Here is a 27,384-nt window from a genome sequence, read left to right as displayed (position 1 = left end):
TTCCATGTTGAAAAATGTTCATATATTTAAAACAAAAGTAAAAAATAGTGTAAATAGCAGATCTACAAGCTCACAACACGTCGCATCGCGACACGTTGTGAGCTTGTAGATCGGCTATTTTCACAATCAAGGTTCTTTTTCAAGTGTAAATCTGTCAAATATGTCAGTAATTTCGTTGTATATTAGGTTATGTGTCATATATACCATGTGCAACTTCAAAGCCTAATCGCAATCATTTGAGTGACAATTAATCGTCATGTAAAATGTCATAATCGTGACAGCCCTAGTCGGAACCTCCATACAAGTATTTCTGGCCACCGGAACCTACTCTGCCATGTTTGACGTCTTGGTGGTACCGAGACTGGGGTGGGGTGATGGTTTACAATTCTGTAACTATCTGGACGTAACTTGAGCTGCACTGAGTCGGTTGAAGCGGATTTCGCCACGTTCGACACTACGTCTCACTCGGTTACACATCGGCACTCTGAAACATTGCTATTCCGACCACCTAAACCTAACCTCAGTAAAACTAACGCTGGTGAAATGCCAACCTGCCGACGCTGGTGAATGCTAACCGGGTGAAATTCTAACCTGCCGTCGCCGGTGAATGCTAACCTTGTGTTTGGAATGAGGGTGTTTCTGAATGGAAACCCGCCCCCGTCTCACTCACCTGAGCTTGCTCGGTGGTGCCTCTCGTGGCTCAAGTCCGCTTGGGCGCTTCAATAACAGGTTTTTTTTCTCCAAATTTACCAACTTAATGGGGCCTGTAGTCTGTTCTCACCAAGAGGGGCGAGCAGAGGCCAGAGTGTTTTGGGGAGAGCGTTCAGGTTACCCACCTTAGCTCACACTGTAAAGGCCATAATGCTACAAATGGAACTTAATTTAACCCTGGCCTGGTGTCCCTATTTAGAGCAAATTCTCAAAATGTATTTATTTTTGTACACATTTAATTAAATTAAATAATATTCTTGTGGGCCCTGAATACATGACAGTTATGTATGACCGTCATGTATTCAGGGCTAACTAATTAGTTAGTATCATTGGTAACAACACCTGTGATAGAAGTAGAAGGAGTTTTTTCCTGACTGGTTGTCAGCCGGGTCATTCCCAAATGGAGCCTGCTGGTGATAATAGTTGGCAGTTGCTAGTATAATTGGTACAGTAGGTGTGCGTGCAGTAGTGTACCGTCCTCCAGACTCCAGCACGCACCACGCACACGCACGCACGCCACGCCACTACGTCTGGTTCAGCAACACACCACGTCCGCTTCTTCCTCGTGTGCGTTGCCGTGGCAACACTCATCCCGCGTCGACTCCTAGCTGTGAACACAAATGCAAAGGAAGATGGAGGAGAATATTAGGGACATCGACACTGGTGTGTAAATATGATATGACTGCTTGCACAGGAAAGAGCGAATGCATGGTGATGATGCGTGGGGTGTTTCACAAATAGTGGGTGCACGTTTCCTCAACGCGGTGTTTTTCTGCTGTTGAAACGAATATGACCAGCTGTAGCAGCATGCTAGCGAGCAGGTGCATGATTGTAAACAGAGCCCCCCTTCCTGCGGGTCACTGTTGTTATTATGAGGGAACGTTCTTAGCATGTGTGCTAGCTTTGGTAGTGCAACCATTCATGTACTGTACAGTAAATAGCCGTGTCTCCACAGACAGTAGCAGTTACCCATGATGTTATAATGTCTCATGTTCAAACATCAGCTGTTAACAGCGAACAGCATTACGTTACCCGACCATGCCTCTCTATGAATAGCTATATGTTAGGTACAATTACCTAATACAAAAAATACGTGTATCATATACAGATAGAGATACATGCCTGCTGCTGGCTTGCTTGCTTGCTCTTCTTACTGCACAGTGCACTGCACACAGTGAAATCCGGAGTGTTTCAGGGTCCGACCCCTTGGTTCCTTTTTCCGCTCTCATTTAGACATCAACTCAGGTTTGACTGGTTAATTTCATTTGAAGTGACAGGTTGCGTGCAGAGTCGTTCTTTTTTGAATGACACGTTAATGCATTGTTCCATTTTGGCTGTCTGAACGCCTCAACTTTCTTCCTTGCACGTTCAAAGTGTGAAAGAGCCAACCAAGCCATCAGTGGCTAATTAATGCCATAGAAAAAGAAAACATATTTGGATTCAAGGTGGTGAATCGCTTCCTCCTTTGTTAAAAAGATTTTATACAATGAAAATAATCCTCAGTGTGGTGGTATGTTTGAATAGTTCAGTCATTTTGTGTTCTTGTTTATGATGTTGACTATATAGGCCAGTGGTTCTCAAAGTGGGGCCTTGGGTCCCCCAGCCCCCAGGGGTCCTTGGGGAGGTTCCTGGGGGTCCCAGCAAAAGTAGTTGATAATAGAGCATCGCAGTTGAAGCCCCACCCCGTCCTCACTCTGGTGTCGGAAGCGTTTTCCGCAGGGTACAAGACTGTGTACATCATTATTTTTAAAATTGCGGAAACTACACTCCCAGAATGCAATGCGATGTTGGTGTTGTTTCCTGAAATATAGCCCTTAAATCAGCTCAGTTTAGTTATCCAGGCCAGCATATGGCCTGAAATGTAGTGATTGTCATATCTGTGGACGCTCTTATCGTCATCCTTAACATAGTGCATCATATTTGTAAAAGAAAGACGATCGCTCACGGAGTTCTGCTGATGTGCAATAATCCGCCGGGAAGACTGGGGGCAGTAGCTACTTCCGCGGTAACCGCAAGATATGTGAAAGAAGAAGAAGCTAGACCAATCACAGACGTCGATTTCACCGGATGTACATGTTTAGCAGTATGGGAAATGCAGTTCTTCTCCGTGCGATCTTGATTGCATACATACTCGGGGGTTCTACAGGAACATATAGAACCATTTTACAACCACCAGCCTAGTGGTATTGTGTACATTGAATTGCTACGACTTTGTGGCTGATAATGAAAAACCCTATGGTGAAAATGAATGGAAAATGGACTTCCGACACCTCACTGCGATGCTCTATAATCATTATAATAATTTTAACCATTTTGTCCATTTATACATTGGTTTGTCAAAAATAACATAGCTGCAAGCTTGTATAGGCCTATCACGCACATCGACCTGACGGTCGCTTATCTCCCGATTAGGGAGTCTTACTGGTTATATATATATATTCTTGATAGTATTTTCTCTCTCTCATGCACATTAGGATATTTATTTTGGAAAATTATCTCATCTTTGTTCTTCCAAATGGCGTCTTGCAAGACTTTCACTCTGTCGTTGAAAATGTCAGGAACTTCAAATCAGCTCGTCATAGCAGTAAAGACAGTGACGTCACTGAAATGCGACTACTTGTCTGTCTGCCGTCTCCCCTCTGCTCTGTTAACATTATGGGTAAGGGTAACCCATTCAAGTGGCAAACACATCATCTATTGAGAAAAGAAGAAGATATGTTGACAGTTGACACATTTGGAAACATATTTTTACTCAAATCAGTATCGTCTTTAGTTCATGTTTATTTTAAAAGTAGGCTAACTACAGATGAATTGCAGTGCCTTCTATGGGCTGGGCTGCAGACAAACTGGAAAGTGGAAACAGATTTAACCGAAAATAATTCCCCATGCTCAAGGGCATAATTTTAGGGCCTACCAATAAACCCCTTGAAGCTGCGTAGTTAAGCTTATTTAGGAAAAAGTTTGTTTGGTATATCCATCTTTTAGTCCAACTCGTAGCGACTGGCAAGACTGCACTTCTCTAGACTCTCAGAGAATTAAATGAACACCACTGTATATACTTTTACACTGTATATGCTTTTACACTGTGTATGCTTTTACACTGTGTATTTGTGTTCCAGGCAGTGAGACTGGGGGAGAGGATGCCTTGGTGGGTAATGTGAACAAACTACTGATGACCCCACCAGGTTACCAAGGACCTCAGCGGAAAGGACACCTGCTCTTTGATGCTTGTTTTGAGAGCGGTGAGTACTGAACCCAAAGTCACACTGTAAACTCCTTGTTCAAACTGTTCATTTAACTCTAGTGAACACATGGAACTAAAATGGACTCAAAGTTACAGGTCCTTTTTGTACACTCTCCATTTTTGCACTGTTGAGTTACATTTTAACACTTTTAACACTTTTAAGGTGCAGTGACAAGTAAATTCAGTGTAAGCTTCTTAAAGGGCTGTCCACTCCAAGATTGACTATAATAAATAAATTGTCCTAACTCAAATAGATGGCGGAGTCCACACCACAACTATAACAACGGCAGACAGTGGTTAGCAATATCATTAAAGATTACTTTCAGAAGGATTTGATGAATTTTCCAAACGCTGACAGCCAATCAAAATCCATCCAAATTTACACGGTGTCACTTTCAACACATCACTCATGGTCAACATGTTTCCAGAGCGTTGTCGTTCATCAGTTTGATTTAAAACATAGGCCTTGCACCTACTGTACAGTATCATAATCATAATGTACGTGTAATCGTGTAATTTACGTTACCAACTTTTCAGTTTATATCAGAGTTATTCCTTATAAGATATGCTTTTATAGTTGACAGCAGTCAAATAGCACAGAATTACATCAATATAGTTGAATGAATGAAATGTGCCCTTGATATTCCACAACCCTGAATGATCAGAGCAGAGCTGGGTATTCCACAACACGTCAAAATAGTGTCTTGTTGAACCAGCTGGCTCTTATGCCAGATAGTACAGGCCACTCCAGAAAGGGGTGAAATAAATCTAATAGCTTTACTTTATGGGAGTAATTGCCCTGGTACAGTACACCTTGTGCAATTTTTGATGCAGTTATAAATGAAACAAAGCCAATGTCTTCAAGAGACGTTTTATTTATAATTTGTATTGTTATTATTGTCAGGTTACATTCTGCATATTTGTGCCCTGAAATGGACACACACACACTGTACACACGCGCTTGCGCATGCACACTGTGACTCAAGGAATCAGCAGGTCTCGTTGGGACTGCATCAATGTGTGGAGATTAGGTTCAGATGGGGCTCAGATTTCATATTTCTCACCGACAAGATCATTTTAGCTTCTGTAGATTGAGATGATCTTGAACTTCACCCTGTTCCTTTCTTTTTAACGTCTGGCCCAGCTGTCACCCAATGTTATCCTCTGAAGTGGATTTTTATTTTTACCCGTTCCAAATAATATGGATTTCACCTTGGTCCAAATATCACTAAGCCTGTCTGGTCTTTTTAAATTATAAACTTGTTTTTCAATGACCTAGACCTCAAAAAAGAAAGATACATTTTGCCTGAAAACCTGACTTTAGTTTAAAGCTCCAGAAAATCCAATTGTTTGGTGGAAGGAAGATGGTAAATACAATAAAACGGCCATCACACTCTCCATACTATACCATATTTATTAACGCTTATATTTTGTGCCACGATCTAGCTTGTAGATTTGATATGTTTGGCAAGCGACACTGTCGTACAACAGAGTATGGTCACCTGAGAACTGCGTGAGCATTATGCTCAGTATTTCATTATTTAAATGAAGAACTCTGATATAGCAAGTACTTTCAGAGCCACAAGTAAATAAATGTACAGTAAATGTCTTATTTCTGTATACCAGTAGGTTGGTTACACAGCAGTTAATGTGAGCCTACCATCATATTGCAATATTTACTGCCCATTCTGTCCCATATCCATCAATATTCAATTGTGTTGCCTGGTCAACACCATTTTCACATTGCTGGATACCAACTACAGAAGAACTCTACATTCTCTGCCATCTTTGCTGTAGTCTGAACATCATTTCAATTACCTCTCAATGCCGGAGAGGGAGACAAACATGCAGAAAGCCCAGACTGGAGCTTTAAATGCAGCATTAAATGGGACTATTGCCAGTATTTAAATGAGAACTTTGACACAGCAATTACATTCAGAGCCACAAGTAAAGAAATCAAAGAGTATTTGTCTCCATAGTTTTGTACAAACTATACAACTCCTGAAGGTGAAAGCATAAAGATAGCCTAATACTGTAGGTGAAGATATAAACATGTTAAATAATGAGGGTTATGCTACAGATATCATGATTTCAAAATGGTGATTGGCCTTGTTATAAATTGGTGTATTTTCCCAGATGACATGGCCAGAGGAGCTCAGACATTGATTAATGGGTATTGAGCTCCCACACTCAGATCAGCTAACATACCAGAGTCTCTGGCCCCGGATGCATCTCCTGAATGATTTATGGAATTGATATTAATCTCTTTCCAGTAAATGCATTACTAAAGTTGGAATGGGAGCTGAATTGATATTTGCACGGTAATGTCAAATTAATGTCTTGTTGCCGTCTCAACAAAATGCAACACGTTGGTCTTACTTACTGTAGAGGTGGGAACAACTATCAATTGTATTTTTCTTATGATATTGATAATTAGTGTTTTGCTAAAAATACAGCAATTGAAACCTTTTGTACGGAATTTTGCTGAGCATGGCATACTGTAACTAATTGTAATAAATTGTGATTATCGTCACCTTCTATAATATTTGACTAATTATTCAGGAACTGCTCCTTATAATTTGTCCAAATTAAACTGATCATCATTGCACATTAACAGAACTATCTTGCTACTCCAAAATAGCACCCATATTCACATATATGGACAATGTTTCACTCCAGACTTTAAAATCAAGCATAATGTATTTTCTGAACATGATCTAATTCCCATACACTGTGTATGAGAGTAAAAATAATGACTTCAAAGTAATAGCTCACTATGTGAACAAAAACAGCAGTGTTGGTCGGTCGCAGGGTTTCAATAGGAGTGCTTTAGCGCAATAACAGATTGTGCCATTAAACCCTACCCACTCTGTTTTCAGCATTGTTACTAAGTAGTCCACTTATAGTGGATATTAGAACCGTGCAGGAATGGCAACAGCATGGTTCTTGAAAAGATGATTGTCAGTCTCTGATCTAAAGGTCACATGTCTTGCTGTTTTTAAGAACTGAGTGTGGTCCATTTTATATACTTATACGTTTTAGATTGAAATATGGAAGATATTAGAATAGTATAGTACTGTACATCAAACATGTTTGAATTTGAATATAAATTGAAGTGGATAGAGATACCATGACATTATTATCCTTGTGTCTTATTGTGCAGTAAAACAACTGCTGCTTAAAGTTACAAAGGTTACTATAATTCCAGCAACTGTGTGTGCCAAACGGCAAACATTCGCTCTTAGAAATTAGGCCGATATGGAAGTCATGAAAACACTGTAGTTCTGTAGTGATTTTACACTTTTATTTATTTATTTATTCATTAGATTTCTTATCATGGTAAACCTTTCTTAAAGACTTTTATTTCAATGGCTATAGTCTTCTCCCCACAGCATGATATGCATATTTTTAAAGCTATACTATGTAACTTTTTTAATAAAACAAATCTTAAAATTGTCCTAATTATTAAATCGCTAAAGTTTTAGAACACCCACTCTGTTAATTTCAGCCCCAAAAGCCTTTTCTTTATATGTTTTCTACTGAGCCTGTGTGGCCGTGACCGGGACTGTTTTTCCCGGCAAAATTACGCTGACTGCAAATAACGTTGCATTTCAAGTTTAAAATGATACTAAAATGATACTAAATATATTTCTTAAGTGTCCAAATAAATTCCAAATATTTTCAAATTATCTCGTGGCACCCCTGGACTGCTGTCACGGCACCCCAGGGTGCCCCGTCACACACTTTGAAAACACCTGATGTACAGTACTGTACTGATGTACAGTACTGTAGATACTGAAGAGGGACTGCTGTCTTTGTCAGTTGGTCAGTTGTGATAAAGTTTGTAGTTTATCATGTCAGGCCTTACTGATGTGAAGTGGTTTTAAAACAGCACAACTTAAGGGTCCCTATAAGCAAGGCCAGTCCTTACTGTAGAAATAGTGTTGAAATGCTATACCTTAGGACAACATTGATATGCAAAGGATCATACAGGGCTATAAATCCTATTGGTATTTTCCATACAGTCAATCTGATATCTGTGATATCTCAAGTTTCCAATTTATATTACTGATGACAGAAAGGCAATTGGAGAAGACTCCAATATTATTGACTCGTGCTGTATGCTGCATGTATGTATGTATTACATGCAGCATGTGTGCCGGCCTGCTCCTCTCAGATGTGGAAATGGTCTTTCATGACACTATACGTCCATTTTACTCTCTTCAACCCCAATTTAATAGCTGAAAACACAGAATGGCAAGTTAATTTGAAATTCATGCAGAGGTATAACTCAATGAGCTTTTCTGTTTGGGCCAGCACCTTTTCCCCCTCACTTTGCTTGACAGCTGTCAATGGTCCATGTACATTTTCTGAGAGCAGAGATCTTATTTTGTTGCTATAGTATCCCATGTAATAAAATCTAATTGGTTTATTAAGATAGACATTGGTTATGTAAGCTGTTTACCAAAGGTATAAAACCCCTCATTTACATTTAGATGAGGTGTAATTCACTTTCTTGTCAGCCCTATGCAGATTAAGTCACTGGTAGCCTATATCTTTGCATAGGTGACTTAGGGTACTGGTCCCGTCTTAGGGAGTCATTTTGCACCACCAACAGCCCTATTCCCCTTTGTGCTTTAAAGATAACATAAGAAAATGACCTCCATTATGCAGTCTTTGGTAGAGCTGGGACATAATGACTATTTCTTCAAAACGTCATTAAAGGTCTTATTGATGGCCCTGCGGACAGTGTGGCATAAGGAATAATATGCAAATGTGCAAATGGAGTTTTACCACTTCTGATTATCCTTCTCTACTACTTTGTTCAGTTATAGTTATGGAAAAAAGAATGGTGGAGAATGAAGGATTTTGTCAGTCTGTCAACATTTAGCCCAAGCCTGTTTTGTATTGTATCAAGAAGCAGAGATTCACAACAATGATAAGAGTTGCTTAATTGTTATTTGCAGTGCAATGCAAATAACACCCTTATCTTGTTTTGTCACACTTGGATTGTCACTCTGTCAGATTATTGACATTTTCAGCTGAATTCCAAATTCTTTTGTGAGTGTGTCTTCGCAATGTACAGTGGGATTGCTGACTACAGTGCTGTCTTTATCTACAATGGATGACACTGACAGCGTGTGGACATATTGTTTTACTGAATCTGTGGACCGTACAGCACAAGTAATTAAGCGGCCATTGATTAGTCTGACTGCTGTCTGCTGACAATGACTTGCATGGTCAAAAGAAGCCCCCCTGGGGTGGCAGGTGTTTAATGGGGTCTGATGATAAGCTTACCCTACAGCACAACTCATACTCATCCTGCTCTACAGTCAATTCAAATCAATTCAATTTAACCCCAATGGCAGAATGGAGAACACTACTCTAGATGGAATATACATATCTCATCAAGGCCTGTTGTAGATACTGTAGTTGTAAAGCCTGCTTTCTAAAATGGATACTTACTAGTGGTGCGCGGGCCGACCCGGTGCCCCCACCCGCCCGCCAACCCGCCCGCATGCGGGTGGGTGGGTCAAGGTTTTCAGACTCAATTGGCGGGGGGCGGGCGGGTGGGTTATCACCACTCTCATGTGCAAAAAATAAATAAGAATAATCACCTGTTCTTATTTGCCTTTTATTCTTAATAAGAGTAGGCCTATAAGAATAAGAATACAACGTTTGAATAGCACAAGGGAGCGAGTTTTAAAATGCGCCAGAGAGGAGCGAGGTTTCTCCTCCGCTCCTTGGTGCGAGGACCGTCCCGCTCCTGTTGGGGCCGCGAACCACATTTTGCCAACATTTGACACAACGTGAGGTCGTGAGCACAGCAGAGAGAAGATGCACAAACAATTCAACGCGTGTCGTTGATTAGGATTTCACTTATATGTCTCTCATCCACACAAGTCCGTTTATAAATACTTTGTGTCGGTTAAGTTATATAACCAGCCAGTCAACGGATACGATTTGAAACACAACTTTCGCAAGTGAGAAGGATTTTTTGACTGAATGAACCAACCACGCTCACCTCGAGTCGAGTCGCTCCCTTCTCTCCAATCTGGTGATTAATCAATAACCAACAGGATTTAATATTGTCCGTCTTTTGCTGTCTGTTTAAAGTGCGAGCAGTGTTGCAGCGCTGATTCAATGTTTAGGGGGTCGCTCTTCTAGAGACGTCCCGCGAAGGTCGTTCAAGACCTAGGCTACTATACAGGTCTATTGATATGGATATAGGCTCGTTTCTTTGTTAAAACACCCTGTTGCGAGACCTCAGCTCAGAAAAGGTATGGGTCGTCGCACGGCAACTCTGATGTGCGAGGCGCTGTATAAATATGATTGACATAAAACCTGAAACGCCATTCTCACCCCGACGATGCCCCAGAGAGAATGAACGTCTTTGAATGAATGTCTTTTAGGCTAAACGCCAATTTGAACACCACGTTTGTTTATTTAGCCCATGACAATATTGTGCTACTGTAAACCTTTCTGTAAAGCGACTTTGGGTACTTAGAAGAGCCGTATATAAAGATGAGCTATTGTGGAGATAATATACCATCTTTTTTTTAAATGCGGGTTGCGGGGCGGGCGGATTCGTTGATTTGTATATTGTTCTGCGGCGCGGGTGCGGGCGGGTTACGTTCCGTGCGGGCTGTGGGTCGTGCGGGTTATGAAAAAAACATGACCCGCGCAACACTAATACTTACTGTCCCTGATTATGATTGGCTGACTCTCCCACTCAGCACACAGTTGGACCACATGTATCAGTATCACTGAGCTGTTTTATTTACAATATTTACCATAAGATTCTAAATATTGCAAATATCTCATGATTTTATGTTAAAAACTCCATGCAAGTCTCTCTGCGTCACTTGACCATATCAAATCTTCTACGTCTATGAACTTCCCGTGTAAACGCCAAACCTACCTACTTAGCCTTGCAACAAAGGCTCCTTAGAATCCAGCATTAGCATTCACCAGGTTAGCATTCACCAGCGTCGGATGGTGGGACGTCAAACTAATGACACGACAGAACAACGCTACGCTCCCGAGATTATGGTCTGTTTTATCACAGCTTTTAAATGGAAACCAGCCAATCTGAATCAAGGAATGGGACTAGCCGTTTTAGAATCCACTGTAAACCATGGACTATTGTGGCTTATTGTTTTATTAAACGAAAATATCTAACCACAATACACATCTAATGAAGGCCTGCTGATTGGACAGGCCAACTACTGTGTTTGTGTGGCCTACTTTTCTCTCTCTTTTCTAGACTTGTCAACTTGACTTGTGTATCTTGACACAGCTTGGTCAACCGAGAGAATTAATGATAGAACAGCATGCAGTGGAAAAACACAGGTCCTGATGGTACAGTGCGACAGTAGAGAACACGTCCTCAACACTTCACAGCTCAGGAATGTGGCCATTTATCTTATCTGAACAGTTGGTGTTTTTTCTTGATTCATAGTGTGCTGGCAAAGTATTTTTAATGTGTTTTATGCCTCCGTGCAGATAGTGTGCTCATCACCACCTCATAGCTACAACTGCTGAATGAGGCCATCTCCCTTCACACTTCACCAACTGTCTTAACTTTCTTCACATGCTTTAGTGCTGCCTTTGTCTGCCTCCAGTTTCACTGTTTTCATTCAGGTTTCCACCTGAATATATGACTGTGAATATACTCACTTGATGTATATATGACAATTTTTTTGTGGTATGGTAGGCTGCCTTCTAGTAAATCATTTCCTGTTTACTTGCGTTACCCATTAACTGGTGTGTCAGTGTCTGCATTTATTATTACTAGAAGCTAGTCGGCGACCTGGCCAACTCGGGAACGATGTAAATAGGGAATGAATGCCCCGCCCTTTAATGCAAACCCCATTATACCTGTTGTCATAGGACCCGTTTTGACCATCTGTTTGCCTGTGTCCATTTATGCCCATATATGGAGATATCTGTTATCTGTCTGTCTGTCTGTCAGTGTCCATTTTATGTCCATATATGGAGATCACTGCAGATATAGTTCTGGGTCCATTTTATGCCCATATATGCCCATATATGGAGATATCTGTCTATTTGCGTCCATTTCATGCCCATATATGGAGATCTCTGTATCTGTCTGTCTGTGTCCCTTTATGCCCGTATATGGAGATCTTTGTGATTCTGCGTAAATTTTATGCCCATATATGCCATTTGCGTCCATTTTATGCCCATTTATGGAGATCTCTGTATCCGTCTGTCTGTGTCCCTTTATGCCCGTATATGGAGATCTTTGTGATTCTGCGTCCATTTTATGCCCATATATGCTATATATGGAGATATTCAGAGATTTTTTGTTGACTCATGTGGCGTACGTGATGTCAGAGCCTTTTATGAAGTGATGTCACAATGAGTCAGAGCTTTCGCCGATTTCCTCCGGAACAGCCTGATGTCAACAATCAGGCTGTTCAGGCATAAGGAGATTCCGAACGTTTCGCGCCGGTTCGGGAAAACCGCGCGTCGGGTCGGGTCGAGACCCGGCACTGCACTCCGTGCCGTGGCGGGGAACGCGCGTGCCGAATCTGAAGCCGGTGGGACGAACGGTTCTCGAGATACGCGGATTACAGACACACAGACAGACAGACAGACAGACAGACACACACGCAGAGACTTCTCGCATTTATAGATAGATAATGTTTTAAAGCCATTCAAATAGGAACTTTCTTATGTGATAAGGGAATGTGTTGTGTCTATTCCACACCAGTATACCAGTAAGACGTCTAAGGGTGAAAAGCGACCTCGTCCTAAAGGGTGAGGTCGTGCCATCTGTCTTGGCCATATGGATTCTGTTAGTGTGGTTTTCCTAACAGGGCATCATCTGGGATACAATCCCTTTTATGCCCATATTTGGAGATCCCTAACAGAATCCCTTTTATGCCCATATATGGAGATCCCTGCTCTCAGTATCTGACATCACTAATCCCTTTTATGCCCATATATGGAGATCCCTAACATAATCCCTTTTATGCCCATATATGGAGATCCCTGCTGACATCACTGTGATGTCACCTGTTTAGGCCTAGCAAAATAAAACATTGGGTTCCGGTTGGCTGTAATTTTAGAGCTGAGTAGGTAGGGAATTTATTTTATTTTATTTTTTATTTTAATTTTTTTGTGGGCATGATGGGTAGCAAGGAATTTTATTTTATTTCCTCATGGAAAGGATGGGTAGGTAGTTTTTTTTTCTTTTTTTTTTAAATTGTAATGTTTAATTTACAGTTTTAATGAATCATTTAAAACATATTTTTTAAATTTAATTGTAATGTTTAATTTACAGTTTTAATGAATCATGCAAATGAAATCATATTTCAATTTCTTTTAGGATACTCTTATTCTGAAGAGATTAAGAAGTCGACCACCGTCTGGAAGTCTTATTGTAATAAGAAATCTGGAAGTCTTATTGCTGCTAGCGCAATATATCTTATTCTGAAGAGATCGGCTACAGGAAGTGTTAGATTTTCCAGCTTAGATTTGACAAAAGAACACAACTCGACGAGCGAGCGAGAGAGAGAGACGCAGTCGTACTTGCAGACATGCAGTGTCGCACGGGAGTCCGCATTCACTCAAGCGCTGTTGCCGTACAGTCTTTCAGATGAATCCCACGCTGTCATAAATGTTTCGTCTCCAACTCACGTCTCTCTGTGGTGGCTATACAGTTCTCAGCTGTACTGGTGGCTGGGCTGCTAACGTTGCTAGCATGGCTACCGCTGCCAGTCAGTGACTGAGTGGCAACGCAATATGTCCCCCGATTGTGTGTGTGCTTGTGTGTCTGTGTGTGTTTGGAGGAATACAAGTTGTAACGTAACTCACATTAGTTTAGCCTCGGGAACCGGGGACACGCGAATGTGGTCGCACCAAATATATTTTTTGTAAGACGTTTTTGATCGACTCGGTCGGATTTTGACTTTATTTTATTTTTTATTTTTTTTTCACTCCAAATGCCAATAAAATCATCTGGGTTGCACGTATTTAATAGGGTCGGTCGCCTACCGGAAACCAACATATTATTTTGTTAGGCCTTATGCCTATATATGGAAATACATATGAACAAGCTGTGATGGTTCTCATCGTAAACTTGCTCCCTGCGGTCGCAACACACCTGAGAGGTACATTATACAGTAGGCCTATGTGGAAAATGGCCCCACATAATGTACATTATAGCAAAATGTGTTCATAGCTTTTATGTATATTTGAAAGCAAAAGTTGACCCCAGCCAGTGTCTTATAATTCCGGTGCAATGCGTGGTCAGTTAATGGATGCAGATGTCGAGACCGCAGGCTACGTCCGCATGCAGGCATGCAGTTGAGTTTATAGGGACCATGGCTGTGTGCACCTTCACCTTGCCCACTGGTCATCATTATTCATTATTATTATCACTGATTATATTTTCATCGGTGAAAAGATTTACCCACATGGACTTATTTGGGTCAATTTTTACATTCAGAGTTAAGTCCACACTGAATATGTAATTTTACTGTGTATGAGTTAGAAGAGTAAACCTTTGCTTCTGGCTATAATATCATGGCACGCAAAAGCAAAAGTAGGGCACGGTTTGTGTTTATGCTCAGTGATAACATTCTCTCCACAGGCAAAATTAATATTTCCGCCTGTGACATTATGGAATCTATGGAATCTATGAAGCGTTTCTTTGGATTTGCTCTGTGGGTTTTAAACCACCCAACACAGTAATGATAATGGATGAAGAAATCTTTTCTCAGTGGGTGAACAAAAGACAATGGTAGAAATGGGGAGGGGGGGGGGGGGGGGCGGATTGTGCCTTGGGATTGGGAGACAGCTAATGAGGATAAACGTTACAGCGAATATCGCCACTGTTCACTGCTGATGGATGTTTAATTGTTTTGTTTTTTTCTCAGTTTTTCCTTTTTTCATCTTCCCATTCATTTTCTCTCTCCACCGCATCCCATCGCAGAGTGCTGAATCTATCTGGCCTTGTCTTCTTGTGGAAATGGCTGTTGTGGCTCAAAACACAGTGTTCTTCTAAAAAGCACGGAAGATTAGAGTCAGAGCCAAAGTAGCAGTTACGGAGAAAGAGGGGGAGAGAGACATGATGGGAGGGAGGGGGAGAGGGAGGGAGGGAGGGAGGGAGGGAGGGGGAGAGAGAGAGAGCGAGAGAGAAGAGAGCACAAGAGAACTGACCGGACTGAACACTTGGGTGGGTGTTGCGGGGGGTGAATGCAGTCAAGCTTGTCAGAAGATATTTATATACTCCAGAGTACCCATGAATCAGGACAGTTGAGTCTCCATTGATTAAAGAAGAGGGAAACGTTTTTACAATCAAGCCAGATGCTCAGAACGAGTGGCTTGGAGAGGCCTGAGCTTGTTGCAACAGCCTCACAGCATTCTTCTCTCTGATGACTTTTCTTCCCCCCTGTCCACCACGCTGCTGCACTGATTAAAATAAACCACATGGAGAGGATGATTTATACTTTGTCGTACGTCAGTGTCTTGCACTGAAAATAGCTGATCTACAAGCTTTCACGCACTAGGAGCTTTAACTATAAATGGAAAAAGACATAAAAAATCATATTTTGTTTTGTTGTTGATGTGATCTCTCAGCTGGCAAAAGCGCTAGGCTAATGAAAATTATCTTGCATTTTGCAATCGTACTTGAAGGTGCTTTTCTTTGCTCCTCACTTTGATTTAGCTGTGTATGGTCTTTCAACCTTTGTATTTCTCTTTCTCTTAAAGACGAGCTCTCCAAAAGAAGATCCATTGGTGTGAGTGGGAGGGAGCTCTCCTGACGGCTGATGTATTGAGAGGCACTCCCAGTCTCTCTGTCTCTCTTACATGTCCTTGGCACCGGAGAAGCTTCACTGCCCAAATCACTAAATGGCCTCTCTAGTTTTTTCCTTATAGCCGTTTTTCCCCCTCCTCTCTCCTTCCTTTTAAGTCTGTAGAAGAGTATGGAGATAAATTTATGTTGTCTAGGGACTGTTGGCAACACTATTCGTTTTGATTTATGCTATTTATCAGCCATTTGTATCCATAAGAGATTAGTCTTTATTATTCTTGCATTGTTTTATGTCCATAGTTTCCTTTCTCTGGCTCTCCCTAGGCATCTGTTGTCAGTTTTATTTTCTTCATTTTGCCATACCATGTCATGTGAATTGGGAGGTGTTATATTAGCTTGACCCCGAGGGAAGCATCTCAGCATAGAGGTGCCAGACATACTGAGGCATACATTTTTGTGAATCTCTTCAGTCAAGGCCAGACTAATCCACTTTACACTTCTTTCAGGTCTAAACACTTAAGCAAACTCTACAGATACTCAAGTACGTACATCTTGGCCACAGTTTCCTTGTTTCTCCTCCATCCTCATTTGCATGTTTATCTTTGAAGGTGGTCCATCTGAGAGTCATAATATTTGCAGACAACAGCCTTCAGAGCCTTTATCACAGTGGTCTGTGGTGCCTTGCCAGGGAACCGTGCTATGGTAGGTGGGAAGTGATATCAGGAGGTTTGTGCAAAATGCAGAGCAAATGAAACGGAGCGATAATCCTGTCTGACATTCGGGCCTGTCGGACTTGGTTTCCTTCTAATCAGTGAGCGAACACATGGGCTCGTTTGCTCTGGTCTGAGAAGCCTCCTCTGCCAGGAAGTAGTACAAACAACCTCAATGTTTTGTAAGTTAATTGTTGATGGCTCAGATACAAGCGGAGCATAGGAACACCCAGCTGGCTCCTCTTCTTCTCAAAATGTCACCAAATGCTAGCAGCAGAAAAGGTTTTCGTTATCAACTGTATACAAGGTGTGGTTTTGTAAAGGTTGAGGGAAAAATATTCATCTACTGGTCATAGGAAGAGGCCTGAATCATGATATAACCCCCCAAATATTGTTCCTTCATTTTCAGCTAAAGATAGTATCGTAATTCAACCAGCATTAACTTTGTTGTTTTAAATTCCAGCTTCCGGCTATTTTCTGTTCTGCCAATTGAAAGAATGTAGTGGGGAACATCACCATTCATTGGCTCTAGGTCTGCCTGCAGCATCTCTCAGCACTACAAGCATGTCTTAAGTGAAAATGACTGTGACAAGATTTCTGTATTGCACTAGTGGTGTTTGTGCACAAGGCTCCAATGATGGAGTAATTCATTTCCAAGCAATTCCTGATGCCATAAACACAGTTTCAGACTAGACATGTCATTTTTCATCCCAGGCAAGAGGGTGCAGTTTGGGAAAATTGTGAGGATTTGTAACGATTTGTTACCAGTTCATGTTTTTTTAAGCTGTCTGTGTTTATTCTTCTGGTTTATTTAGAGAGCCTCTCTCTGAGATGAGCTTCATTGATGTGGCAGGGTTTGTCTGATATCATGAATTCATGCACACAAAGTGACATTTTATAAACATGCTTCATGTTTATAAAGTGAAGAATGGAATACTGACAGGACAGGAGCGGAATCTTTTTCTTGCTATCACCTACAGTAGTAGTTTTGGACATATGAGGTTTCCATCCGTCAGAGACGATATACTGTAACTAGTACGTCTGCAGTGGTTGGAGGTGGTCTGCATACTCTAAGGACACATTTTTAGGTGATAGCTAGAAAACTACACCACCGTGAGATGATGGCTCTTCACCTTGGACTATGATAGAGGCTTTAAGGGGCCAATGTCAAGATCAGGAATCCTCTCTGCTGTTTCAAACAAGGCTGATCACAGTGGAATGTGTTGGTACAGTCGTTTTCAGAAGCACACATCTGATTTTGTAAACTCAGTATATGTAAATGTATATTTAAATATTTAGGGCTGACCTTCAATGTTTTTTTTTTTTTGGGACGTCAAAGCTTCTGGAGCAATACTTTGAATTAATAATGGGTGGAGGAATGAATAATGAGTCACGGAGCTGCGCTGCTCACACGACCTGTATATGGCTGATCTAACCTGTTAAACATAGCCAACAAAATGAAATGACGTACGCCTTAGTAGACTATAGCAAAAGATAAATCAAACAATAGAGAGTTGTATAATTATGTTATTTGAGAATAGAATAGGCTTTTAGGCATTACAACACTGCTGTAAAGGAGGTATTTTTTTATGTTAACGCATTAAGACCTGAGGCCGATTCTACAAATGCTTTCTAAATCAGTGGTTCCCGCAGACCTTCCTCACGCTGTGGAAGGCCTGTGGGCCGAAAATGTCTGTCGTGTATAATCTGCTAATGGGTCTTATGACTAAATAAACAAGAAATCCTAAAAGGATCAAATGAGTGCTGGAGATATTTTCTAACATAATCACGTACTTAACTTTACACTGCAGGTCTCAAGGGCAAGAAATAATCTATGAACCCGCCATTACTTGTACCTGGCTCTACACCACCTACTTGTGCCACTGGAAACGGTGGATTTCACCGGTCCAAGCTAGGCAAAGCAGGGCCAAAGCAAGTGACGTATAACCCTGATTGGTCCGAGAATTTTCACAGCTGTGTCTGTCAACACAGACTTTAGTTTGCAAGTCGCGGCTGCTGTCTATGCCTGTTTGTTTGTATATTTTTCTATCTGTGAGATGTTTAGTTGCTGTTGCTGATGTTAGAAATATGGGTCGATTAGGCAGAATTTAGTTTGCCAGCCCTGCAAGAACATAATGTAACCAACTAACGCAAACAGCAGACAAATCGATCGGCCATCCGTTATTTCTAGGTATTTTGGATCTACTCAGTGAGATGTCTCCTGTGTGTAACTGCTGGTGTGGATAAGATAGCACAGTGCAGTAGGGGGCGAAACTCAAGTTTTGGAGACAATGATTGTCTTTTTTTGTCTAGTTGGTGAACTCAGGTTTAGTGACATTTATTGCAGAGTCGTGTTGTGTCGGGCTACAGCTGCAGTTGAAATCCGTTAAGGCACTGCTATGGCGGGACAGTCATCACAGCCCATAGGCGCGAGATCCAGTGCACACCCCTGACGACATGTGCAGGTCCACGCCTATATTTTCTGTGGACAAGTGGAAAGCCTGCAGTGTGGGCCCTTGGGTGCTTATGTACTAAACAGACCGGCTACAGACTGCAGTCTGCGTCTTGGCTGCCAGTTCAGCCTCGCCAATCTTGTCACGTGATGCAGCCAAGGTGAGACTGAGATTGTGAATAAGGCGAAGAAGGCGATGCGAAAAGTACCCCCTCATCGAGCCCACAGCACGTTTCATTCAAGGTGTTTTCTCGTTCCAAAGAAAAGGAAGGCCTGCGTCCTATCTTGGACCTCAAAGCTCTCAATAGCTATGTGCGGATGACCAAGTCCAGGATGCTGTCATGTGCCACCGTTTTTTTTTACCTCTGTGGATAGACAGGTTGGGACAGGTCCTGTCACTGACTGATTCTCGTGGCACCCAATTGGCTGACCTGTCAGCCATGGCCTCTACCACTGAGATGGGATCTCTTGTCTCAAGCAGAAGAGCTTTTCTATCCCCATCCTCAAAGCCAGATGGTACCTGCCGTTAGTCCTGGAGGCACTCTCTTACCCCTTGAGTAGAAAGTGTGGCAATGAAGGTGCTGGCTCTTAAGACCGCACTACTCCTGGCATTAGCTACGGTCTAGTGAGTAAGTGATCTGCTGGCTCTCTCAGTGCACTCTGAGTGCATCTTCTTTCATTAGGTTCACCGACAATTTTAAGAGGGGGGTTGTGAATCCTAATTACTTGCGCCAGCAGAGTGCGCAGTACTGCGTTCAGTGGCGTATCTGTTTGTGTTTACGCCTGTAGCCAATGAGGGACCAGCATTCTTGTTGTCACCAACAACAAGTGCGACCCGATATATAAATAACAAGGCGCGCTCTGCTGGTGCACAAGCAGGCCATACATGGCCACGAGTGCACGAGAAGCAAGTTGCAGTCTAGTTCAGCCTTCACCAACAAGAACCCCCTTATGTGATGTGCTGCTGTTCCCTTCTCGTCACAGGAGCGGTAGACCCTGAACAAGCAATGTCAGAGCTTTGCACATTTACGGGTGGAAGGCTTGGGGTCTGAGGAGATCCTACCAGGCCGATTCCACATTATGCCCATAACCAAGCAATGCCTTTCCCACTGAATTGTGGAATGCGATTGCTCTTGCATAAGACTTCAGGGGCTAAGAGCCACCAGCTGATGTTAAGGTGCATTCTACAAGAGGAATTGCCTTGTCCTGGGCCCTTTTCAATGGCATGGGTGTTCAGAAGAACGTATGTCCATCCATGTCCTGGGCATGGATATTTCCTGCTTCTAAAGGCTGGACGTGACTGTGTGTAAATTGGCCCATTCTGTCCTGAGTGTGTGAGCGCCCATCCTTCCCCTTATTGTGTGGGTATTTAGGTCTTAGGGCCGATTCATACTCAACTTTTAGAGCCGAATTTATTTCGGTTCTGTTTGGGGAGTCACAAAATCCCTGTGGCACCGAACAGCCAAATTAATGACGGTGAACTCCTACACTGGGGCGTCGGGGGAAGGGATGAGACGTCGATCTTCTGTGAGAAGTCGGAAGTTTTCATATCCCAATGTAAGCTCATTGCACATGATTCATAAAAATAGGGGTTACATGCGGAAACACATTTTATTTCATCATATTCACCAAGACACCCTCTCTTGTTTTCTATGAAGTGAGAGAGTTGTTTTGCCTAGAATGACCAGACCAGGTGACCGATATGGGGTATATGGGGTCAGTGACATCAGGATGCCGGTTTGTTGATCAGAAGTCTTGGCGAGCCAACTGAACTGAACTGCCAGGGAGCATTGTTAAGCTCTTGCTCATCAAGCATCTATACTGGAGCAATTGGTGGCAAACCTAAACCAGAATGTTTAGCTACATATTCTCACAAACACCTCTCACAAACATAGCCACCACGTCGAACAAACGTGAAAATTTACAACTGTCCACATTTTAAACATGCCACTCTTTGAACCGCATTTATTTCAATTTAACAACATCTCGCCTCACGCAGAGCAGCCAGTCCTGACATAGTATTCTGAACATTCTGGCCAGTGCTGAAACGTCAAAATGATCATCAGGGTATCAAGTTACAGAGGGAGGGAGGGGGAGGGAGGGGGGAGAGGAGCTGAGCAGAGTAGAGTATCGAATTACAACAGAGGGGGGTGTGTGTGTGTGTGTGTGTGTGTGTGTGTGTGTGTGTGTGTGTGTGCGTGCGTGCGTGCGTGCTTGCGCGTGTGTGCGCAAGCGTTTTTTTTTTCCTCAAATTTTTTTTTTTCCTCAAAATTTTTTTTTCCCCCCAAATTTTTTTTTTCAATATTTTTTTTTCAAATTTTTTTTTTTCAAAAAAATTTTTTTTTTCAAATTTTTTTTTTCAAAAAACTTTTTTTTTTTTCAAAAAACTTTTTTTTTTCAAAAAACTTTTTTTTTTTCAAAAAACTTTTTTTTTCTCAAAAAATTTTTTTTTCTCAAAAAAAGATTTACCCATATTTGGCCATTACACACACCACACTGCCGCAACATGGCGGTGAAGGCCGCGCAGGGCCGCAAACTTCTAGTGATTCATAAAACGGGTTACATTTGCAACCTAATGTTTTCAGCTGTACTGTATGGGGCTGTTAACTCATTGAGTGCCTATCCCGAATTAGTTCGGGATATATGATCGTATCACAGGGTGCCTATCCCGAACAAGTTCGGGATAAAAAAAAAAAAAAAAAAAAAATTTTGAAAAAAATTTTTTTGAATTTTTTTTTTTTTTTTTTGGACCCCATCAAATCTGGTGAACATGATTTCAATCGCGATTTTGCATGTTCCACCCCCATACAACCCCATCTAACATACAGGGCAGCCATTTTTGTTTACATTACATGTAAAACATAAGGGCGATTATCTCAAGAATGCCTGAACGGATTTCCAATCGGATTTTTTTGTTTGAAAGCTGTGAACAAACTGCACAAATCCACTCCAATGCAATCCAGGATTGCATTGGATTTTTCAGAGCTCATTCTTCTCTGTTTTTTTCCCATGCATGAGGTGTGCAAGGTTTAATCATGGCTAAGTTGACGAAAATAAGGCTTCTAAAATGCTTGGTAGCCAATAGCTAACTTCAAGCTAACTTCATCCTCTTCCTGTACATGCAGTCATGCACAAAGGAAAGTGTTCAGGCAAGTCATGGCTGCAGGGCTTCTGCATATACCAGCATATCTCTATGGGATTTTCTCTGGCCACTGGGCGCCCTCTAGTGGTGAAAGGGGTGGCACTAAATGAGTTAAGTATGACATCATTTTGTAGGCAGAGGAGAATTTCTGCCCCCAGTTTCCATGAATCTTTTTACTATTTTTATTATTTACACATTTTTCTTCTCTTTGTTGTTGAAAGGAAAGTGTTAGAATTATACTTTAGTCGTTATTTTTTAGTCGTTGTTTTTTGAAATAGCGAGGGACAGAAAATGCTCTGGGGGCAGATTCTCCTCTGCCTACAAAATGATGTCACGGCTTAAAAGCTCCATAGTATTGTAACCAGTGGCGTCAGTTCAGCAAAAGCTAGGGTATGGCAAAGATGGGAGTCCTCATGGAAAATAGGCATTACATTTTGGATAACATGGTTCTATTGTGAAAATAGCAGATCGGCTATTTTCACAATGTCTGAAAAAAACGACTTTTGACAGTTTTTTACACAGGTTTCTATGGATTCTTGTGCTGGATATGGCAGCCTGGAATGGTTTTTCAAGTGCAGCTAAACTTAGCATGTTAGTAAACGTGCCACAATTAACTATAATGCATTGCACCTGTGCAGCTGACCTGCGGAACCTGGGAATATACCATTTTGTCAAGATGGTGAGAATACAAGTGTGGAGAATATAATTATAATACCTTGTTAAAGTGACCATTATGTAAAATTTTGCATTTGTAATTATTTTACTGTAATTTAACAACACAATAACCAGCGCAGATAGACAAAGAGACATTCATGGATTTATATTTAAAAGTAGCTTTTATTTCCCCCCCTGGACCCAGGGTATGGCAGCTGCATACCCCTGCCATACCCAATTGACACCCCTGATTGTAATGCCGTGTGAATAATTTGCGTAGAGATTGTATACAATCGTGACACATGCTATACTTACATGAACAATCTACGTCAACATACAAAATCCAACACTGAAACACACACACACACCACCACATGGGTACATGACAGTAAGCAAAGAGATATTAGAGACGCTTTGTAAAGAACTGCTGTAATGAAGGAGCTAACTTCATTTCTGGCATACTTATATTGTCTATGAAGAAGGGCCATGTTGGGGTTGTTTCTCTAATGAAAAGCAGTCGTTTCATCTGTCTTCTCTGCACCATGGACTTGGCTCCATGCTGCGCTGTGCTATAGAAACCTCCATCCCGAAATTCTTCTTGTGCTCTGCTATCTCTGAAGTGTAATGTCTGATGGAAAATGGAATTGCCAAATTATGTCTCTTAATCTCCCATATCGGATGGTATAAATAGGGATTAATTTGTCATATGGTGGATTTGCCTTTATAGTATGTTCTAGAAAGAAACAAGCTTGTTTTTTTCTATGTACTTTGTTACTTTGTCATATATTTATTGCTCTGTTGCTTAATTTCGCTTAAGTAAATTGCACCATGGTTGGGTATAGTGCCTGGCGAAGTGATTGCACAAAAAAACCCTTGATCTGCTGCCAAGCCTTTTGAATAGCTTTCAATGCAGCCTTTTCCCTGCTCCTTCATTTTCCCCTCTCTCTCTCTCTCTCTCTCTCTCTCTCTCTCTCTCTCTCTCTCTCTCTCTCTCTCTCTCTCTCTCTGTAAAGCTGGCATTGCATTGACAGTAGCAGCACTTAGTGTAATTCCCCAGATTGAAAAGCTGTTTCACAATGAGAGATTTCCTCTGCGTCAGTCCCGATGCTTGAAAAACCACCCCGGGATTTGCAGACATCCTCTTTCCTGACTCGCTCGACTCCCAGATTCACTGTACTGGTCCCGCTTTCCACTTCACCTCTCAGCCCTGTTAAATGTGGCCCAATCCGATTAGCCCACACAGTACCAGACAGGTCAAGCAAATACAATACAGAAAAAAAGTAACTATTGGCAAAGTAAATTACAACAGGGATTCTGGACATCAGAGATGGGAAAGAGCATTTTACGTCTGAGGTATCAGTAATTCTCTCTTACCCCCAGTACACCCGTCTCCAGGTCAAGAGCCATTTAGTGGATGAACTCGGAAGTACCTCCTTTGAGGAACTGCCGCCTCTTTCGATTGGGGTGATTTGTTTGCTCTTTAATGGCAAGGTGTAGGCACAGGAGAGAAGAACGGTCTTAGCTTTTAGTGTTCAACCTCCTTGTCTCTCACCTCCTTGCGTTTCCCACTGAACAGCTTTTCTTGTTCTTACTTTTTTCATTGCTGACCTATTGGTTGTTGGCCACTGATTTCTAGTCTCCCTTGTTTCACTTCTTTTCTCCTGTTGGCTCCCTGTGTTCTTGAACTCATTACAGAGCAATCAGCCCCAGGCGCTGAAGTGTGCACCCAGAGGGAGCAATAACTGTAAATAAGCAGTACTGCAGGCTCTCCGATAACATGTTACCAAGATGATAACAGCCCCTCCTTAGCAGGCCTGTTGACCTTCTCCTTGCCTTGGGCTCACCAAGGACCCCCTCAGCTGCCCAGCTTTTATCTCCAAACTCTCTCCTCCACCACTGGAGCCGCTGGAAAGATTAGTCAGAGAGAGAGAGGGAGAGGGAGGGAGAGATGGGTCAGGTCGAAGAAAGGAGGGAGGGAAATGGGAGAGGTAAGGAGAAGAATGAGGGGGGACAGTGCTCAGAGGAGAAGAAACAAAACAAGATAGAAGAACAAAGAGCAGACCTGGGCAGTTGCACCCCCGCCCACTTTCTCTCTGTCTGTCTTTCTGGCAATATCCTTTGTAGGGCTCCACATCATTAACTTGTTAAAAGATAGCATGAAATTGGAACAGACTTGTATTTACTCTCAGAAGACACCACCAACACACAGGACACAATGAAAGATAAGGCGGGGGGAGAGAGAAAAAGGATGGCAGATTGGTTGGTAAATCTTTAGCCAGCCAGCTAACACACCCTTTTAGGCTTGAGAAGCAGATGAAAGTGAAGATGGCGAACCCTCACAGCGCTCTCTGCCATGCTAATGCACAGAGGCTGACAGTAACGTGTCCAGAGCTGTGGGGCTGAGGCACTGTCTGGATGAGATTGATAATACAATTAAGGCAGTCCCAGTAAGAATGCATCACTATGACCCATTACTACACGGCTTCAGACCGAGTCTACCGGTCTAGCTTTAGGGCCCCTTTGGAGGGGAAAAAAGAGAGCGAGAAAGGAGGAGAAAAAAAAAACAATTATAAAGGTCTAGCTAGAAAATGTGTTCTCTCTGGAATCTCCAGGCAGGCCTGTACATCATCAGATATGTGTGGGCTGCCTGCATATCTGCCCACCATCCCTGCAGGCCCAGGCTTCTTCATCTATATAGAGACAAGCTCGGCCCAGTGGAGCATAGATGGGACTTATAAACATGACTTTTACATTATTGCTGCCTGTTGTGGTGTCCTTTCGTCTTATCCTGCTGCAAGAACTTTGGTTAGTTTTTATCTGTAATAAATTGCTCGTAAATGCATTTATGCAAATACTGTTGGATTTATCAAAGTTTTCACTCGTCAGTTTGTTCATAGGATCCCTAAAGGTTTCACAAGTGCTCTAAAATGTTTGTATTGTATGCGTGAATGACTAAAACATAGCTGTGAATCATATTTTTCATGTTTTTATTATACCATTCAATGTTTGGTCATACTCTTGTTATTTATTATGTGTGTCACAGTGTGTATTAGGATTGGGTCGGTGCCTCGGTTCGGGGAGACCAGGAGAAACAGATCAAAGATAATAATCTTTATTGAATTATTTAACCTAACAAGGTTGCTGTAGTCTTTTTTACCGGACACAGTAGACGATTAGAACATGGAGTTTGGTATGTGGTTGTTGGGCATATTTTTGCTCAGTTTTCTCTCTCCACCGTATCACCTATTCATTTAAAATAAATAATGCTAACAAGTGTGGATGTGTTTTTCTACCTGTCAGAGAGTTGGCTTGTGGAAACTTGGAGGTCACCTCTTTAATCTTGCCTGCAGATGAAGTGATAAGGCTTGTGGGGAGGGGGGGGGGTGCTTTAATTCTCAAATACCTGGAACGCGCCCGAGTCGCGTTAGATTTGAACCACTTTAACCATTATTTTTATGCTTTAACTATTGAAAAATAGCAGATATACAAGCTCGCAGCGTAGATCTGCTATTTTTGAAAAATCGTGAAAATGTGTGCAAGTCTTTGAATATCTTTGACCCGATCTTTGACCCGACTTCTAAATCCTTCCTCTAAATCAGCTGTTCTCAAACCTTTTAATGTCAAGGATTAAAATTACATGTATTCGGCCGCAGACCCCCATCTCAAAATATGTTGTTCCAGGGACCCCCCAGAAGCAGAGATTTGAGTTACAAAAGTATGTTTTGAAAAATATATATTGAAAAATGTGCACACATTTTCACGATTTAAAAAAAATAGCAGATCTACAAGCTTGCAGCGCGGCACTCGGTGCCGCGATGTGAGCTTGTATATCTGCTATTCTTCATTAGTTAAAGCATTCAATAATTGTAGGCCTAAATGGGTTAAGAAGTCATGAGGCAGGAGATTGATGTTACCTCTGTGACAACTTGCCTTCAGACGAGAGAGAGAGAGAGAGAGAGAGAGAGAGAGAGAGAGAGAGAGAGAGAGAGAGAGAGAGAGAGAGAGAGAGAGAGAGAGAGAGAGAGAGAGAGAGAGAGAGAGAGAGAGAGAGAGAGAGAGAGAGATTTAGCTGTGGGTCTAAACTGAGACACCTTCACTATGGTTGCTGCTGCTGGCTGGAATCAATTCTCTCTTTATCAGTACTCTTCTTCTGTGTCCAGGAATCCTCCTCACACTGCTGGGAAGCCGTGGGGGCAGAGCTGATGTGTTTTCCAATAATGAAATGGAGCACAGAGCAAAAATAAGTTTAAAAAGCGTGCCTGCATGCTCTCCCACAGCAGTACAGCACTCTTTTAATCTTAAGTCCTGCACTGCCAGACAGGTGTGTAGGAGGCCTTGCCTACACATGGCAAAGGAATGGGTCGTATTATCTTTGCTCTGTACGTGTGTGTGTGTGTGTGTGTGTGTGCGCGAGCGTGTGTGTGTGTGTGTGCGTGCACCGTTCTTGTGCGTGCTTGGGGTGGGGTGGGGTGGGGGGGGGAGGTGTAGTCGGTGAAGTCGTTGTGAATTTCCCGTGAATTACGCTATTTGGGCCAGCATTCATAATTGATTTTCAGTTGTGCTTACACTGCAGGTAATTGATTTAGTGGTGGTTAATTCTGCTGCAGCAGAAACTTAATGCTATTAGAAACACTATTCCATGCATTTGTCCCCATTTTACAAATGACATAGCTCAGGGGGGAGTTA

The 27,384-nt window shown here is 42.0% G+C and overlaps 1 protein-coding gene across 1 annotated transcript in view; it reads left to right on the top strand.

Moving 5' to 3' along the window:
• Positions 1-1,343: 1,343 nt before the first annotated feature.
• Positions 1,344-27,384, top strand: part of agbl4 (AGBL carboxypeptidase 4) — a gene marked incomplete at its 5' end in the record, with an annotated part of 446,034 nt that continues 419,993 nt past the window's right edge. The window contains 2 exons of the mRNA XM_080727779.1: positions 1,344-1,378; positions 3,835-3,953. Of these exons, the coding sequence (XP_080583905.1) occupies positions 1,344-1,378; positions 3,835-3,953 (154 nt within the window). The remainder of the gene's footprint in view (positions 1,379-3,834; positions 3,954-27,384) is intronic.

This window comes from Nannobrachium achirus (genome assembly GCF_963921795.1).
Source record: "Nannobrachium achirus genome assembly, chromosome: 1".
In the NCBI taxonomy this organism is placed as follows: domain Eukaryota; kingdom Metazoa; phylum Chordata; class Actinopteri; order Myctophiformes; family Myctophidae; genus Nannobrachium; species Nannobrachium achirus.
The sequence above is the reverse complement of the archived record's forward strand: the minus strand, read 5'-3'. Positions and strand labels throughout refer to the sequence as shown.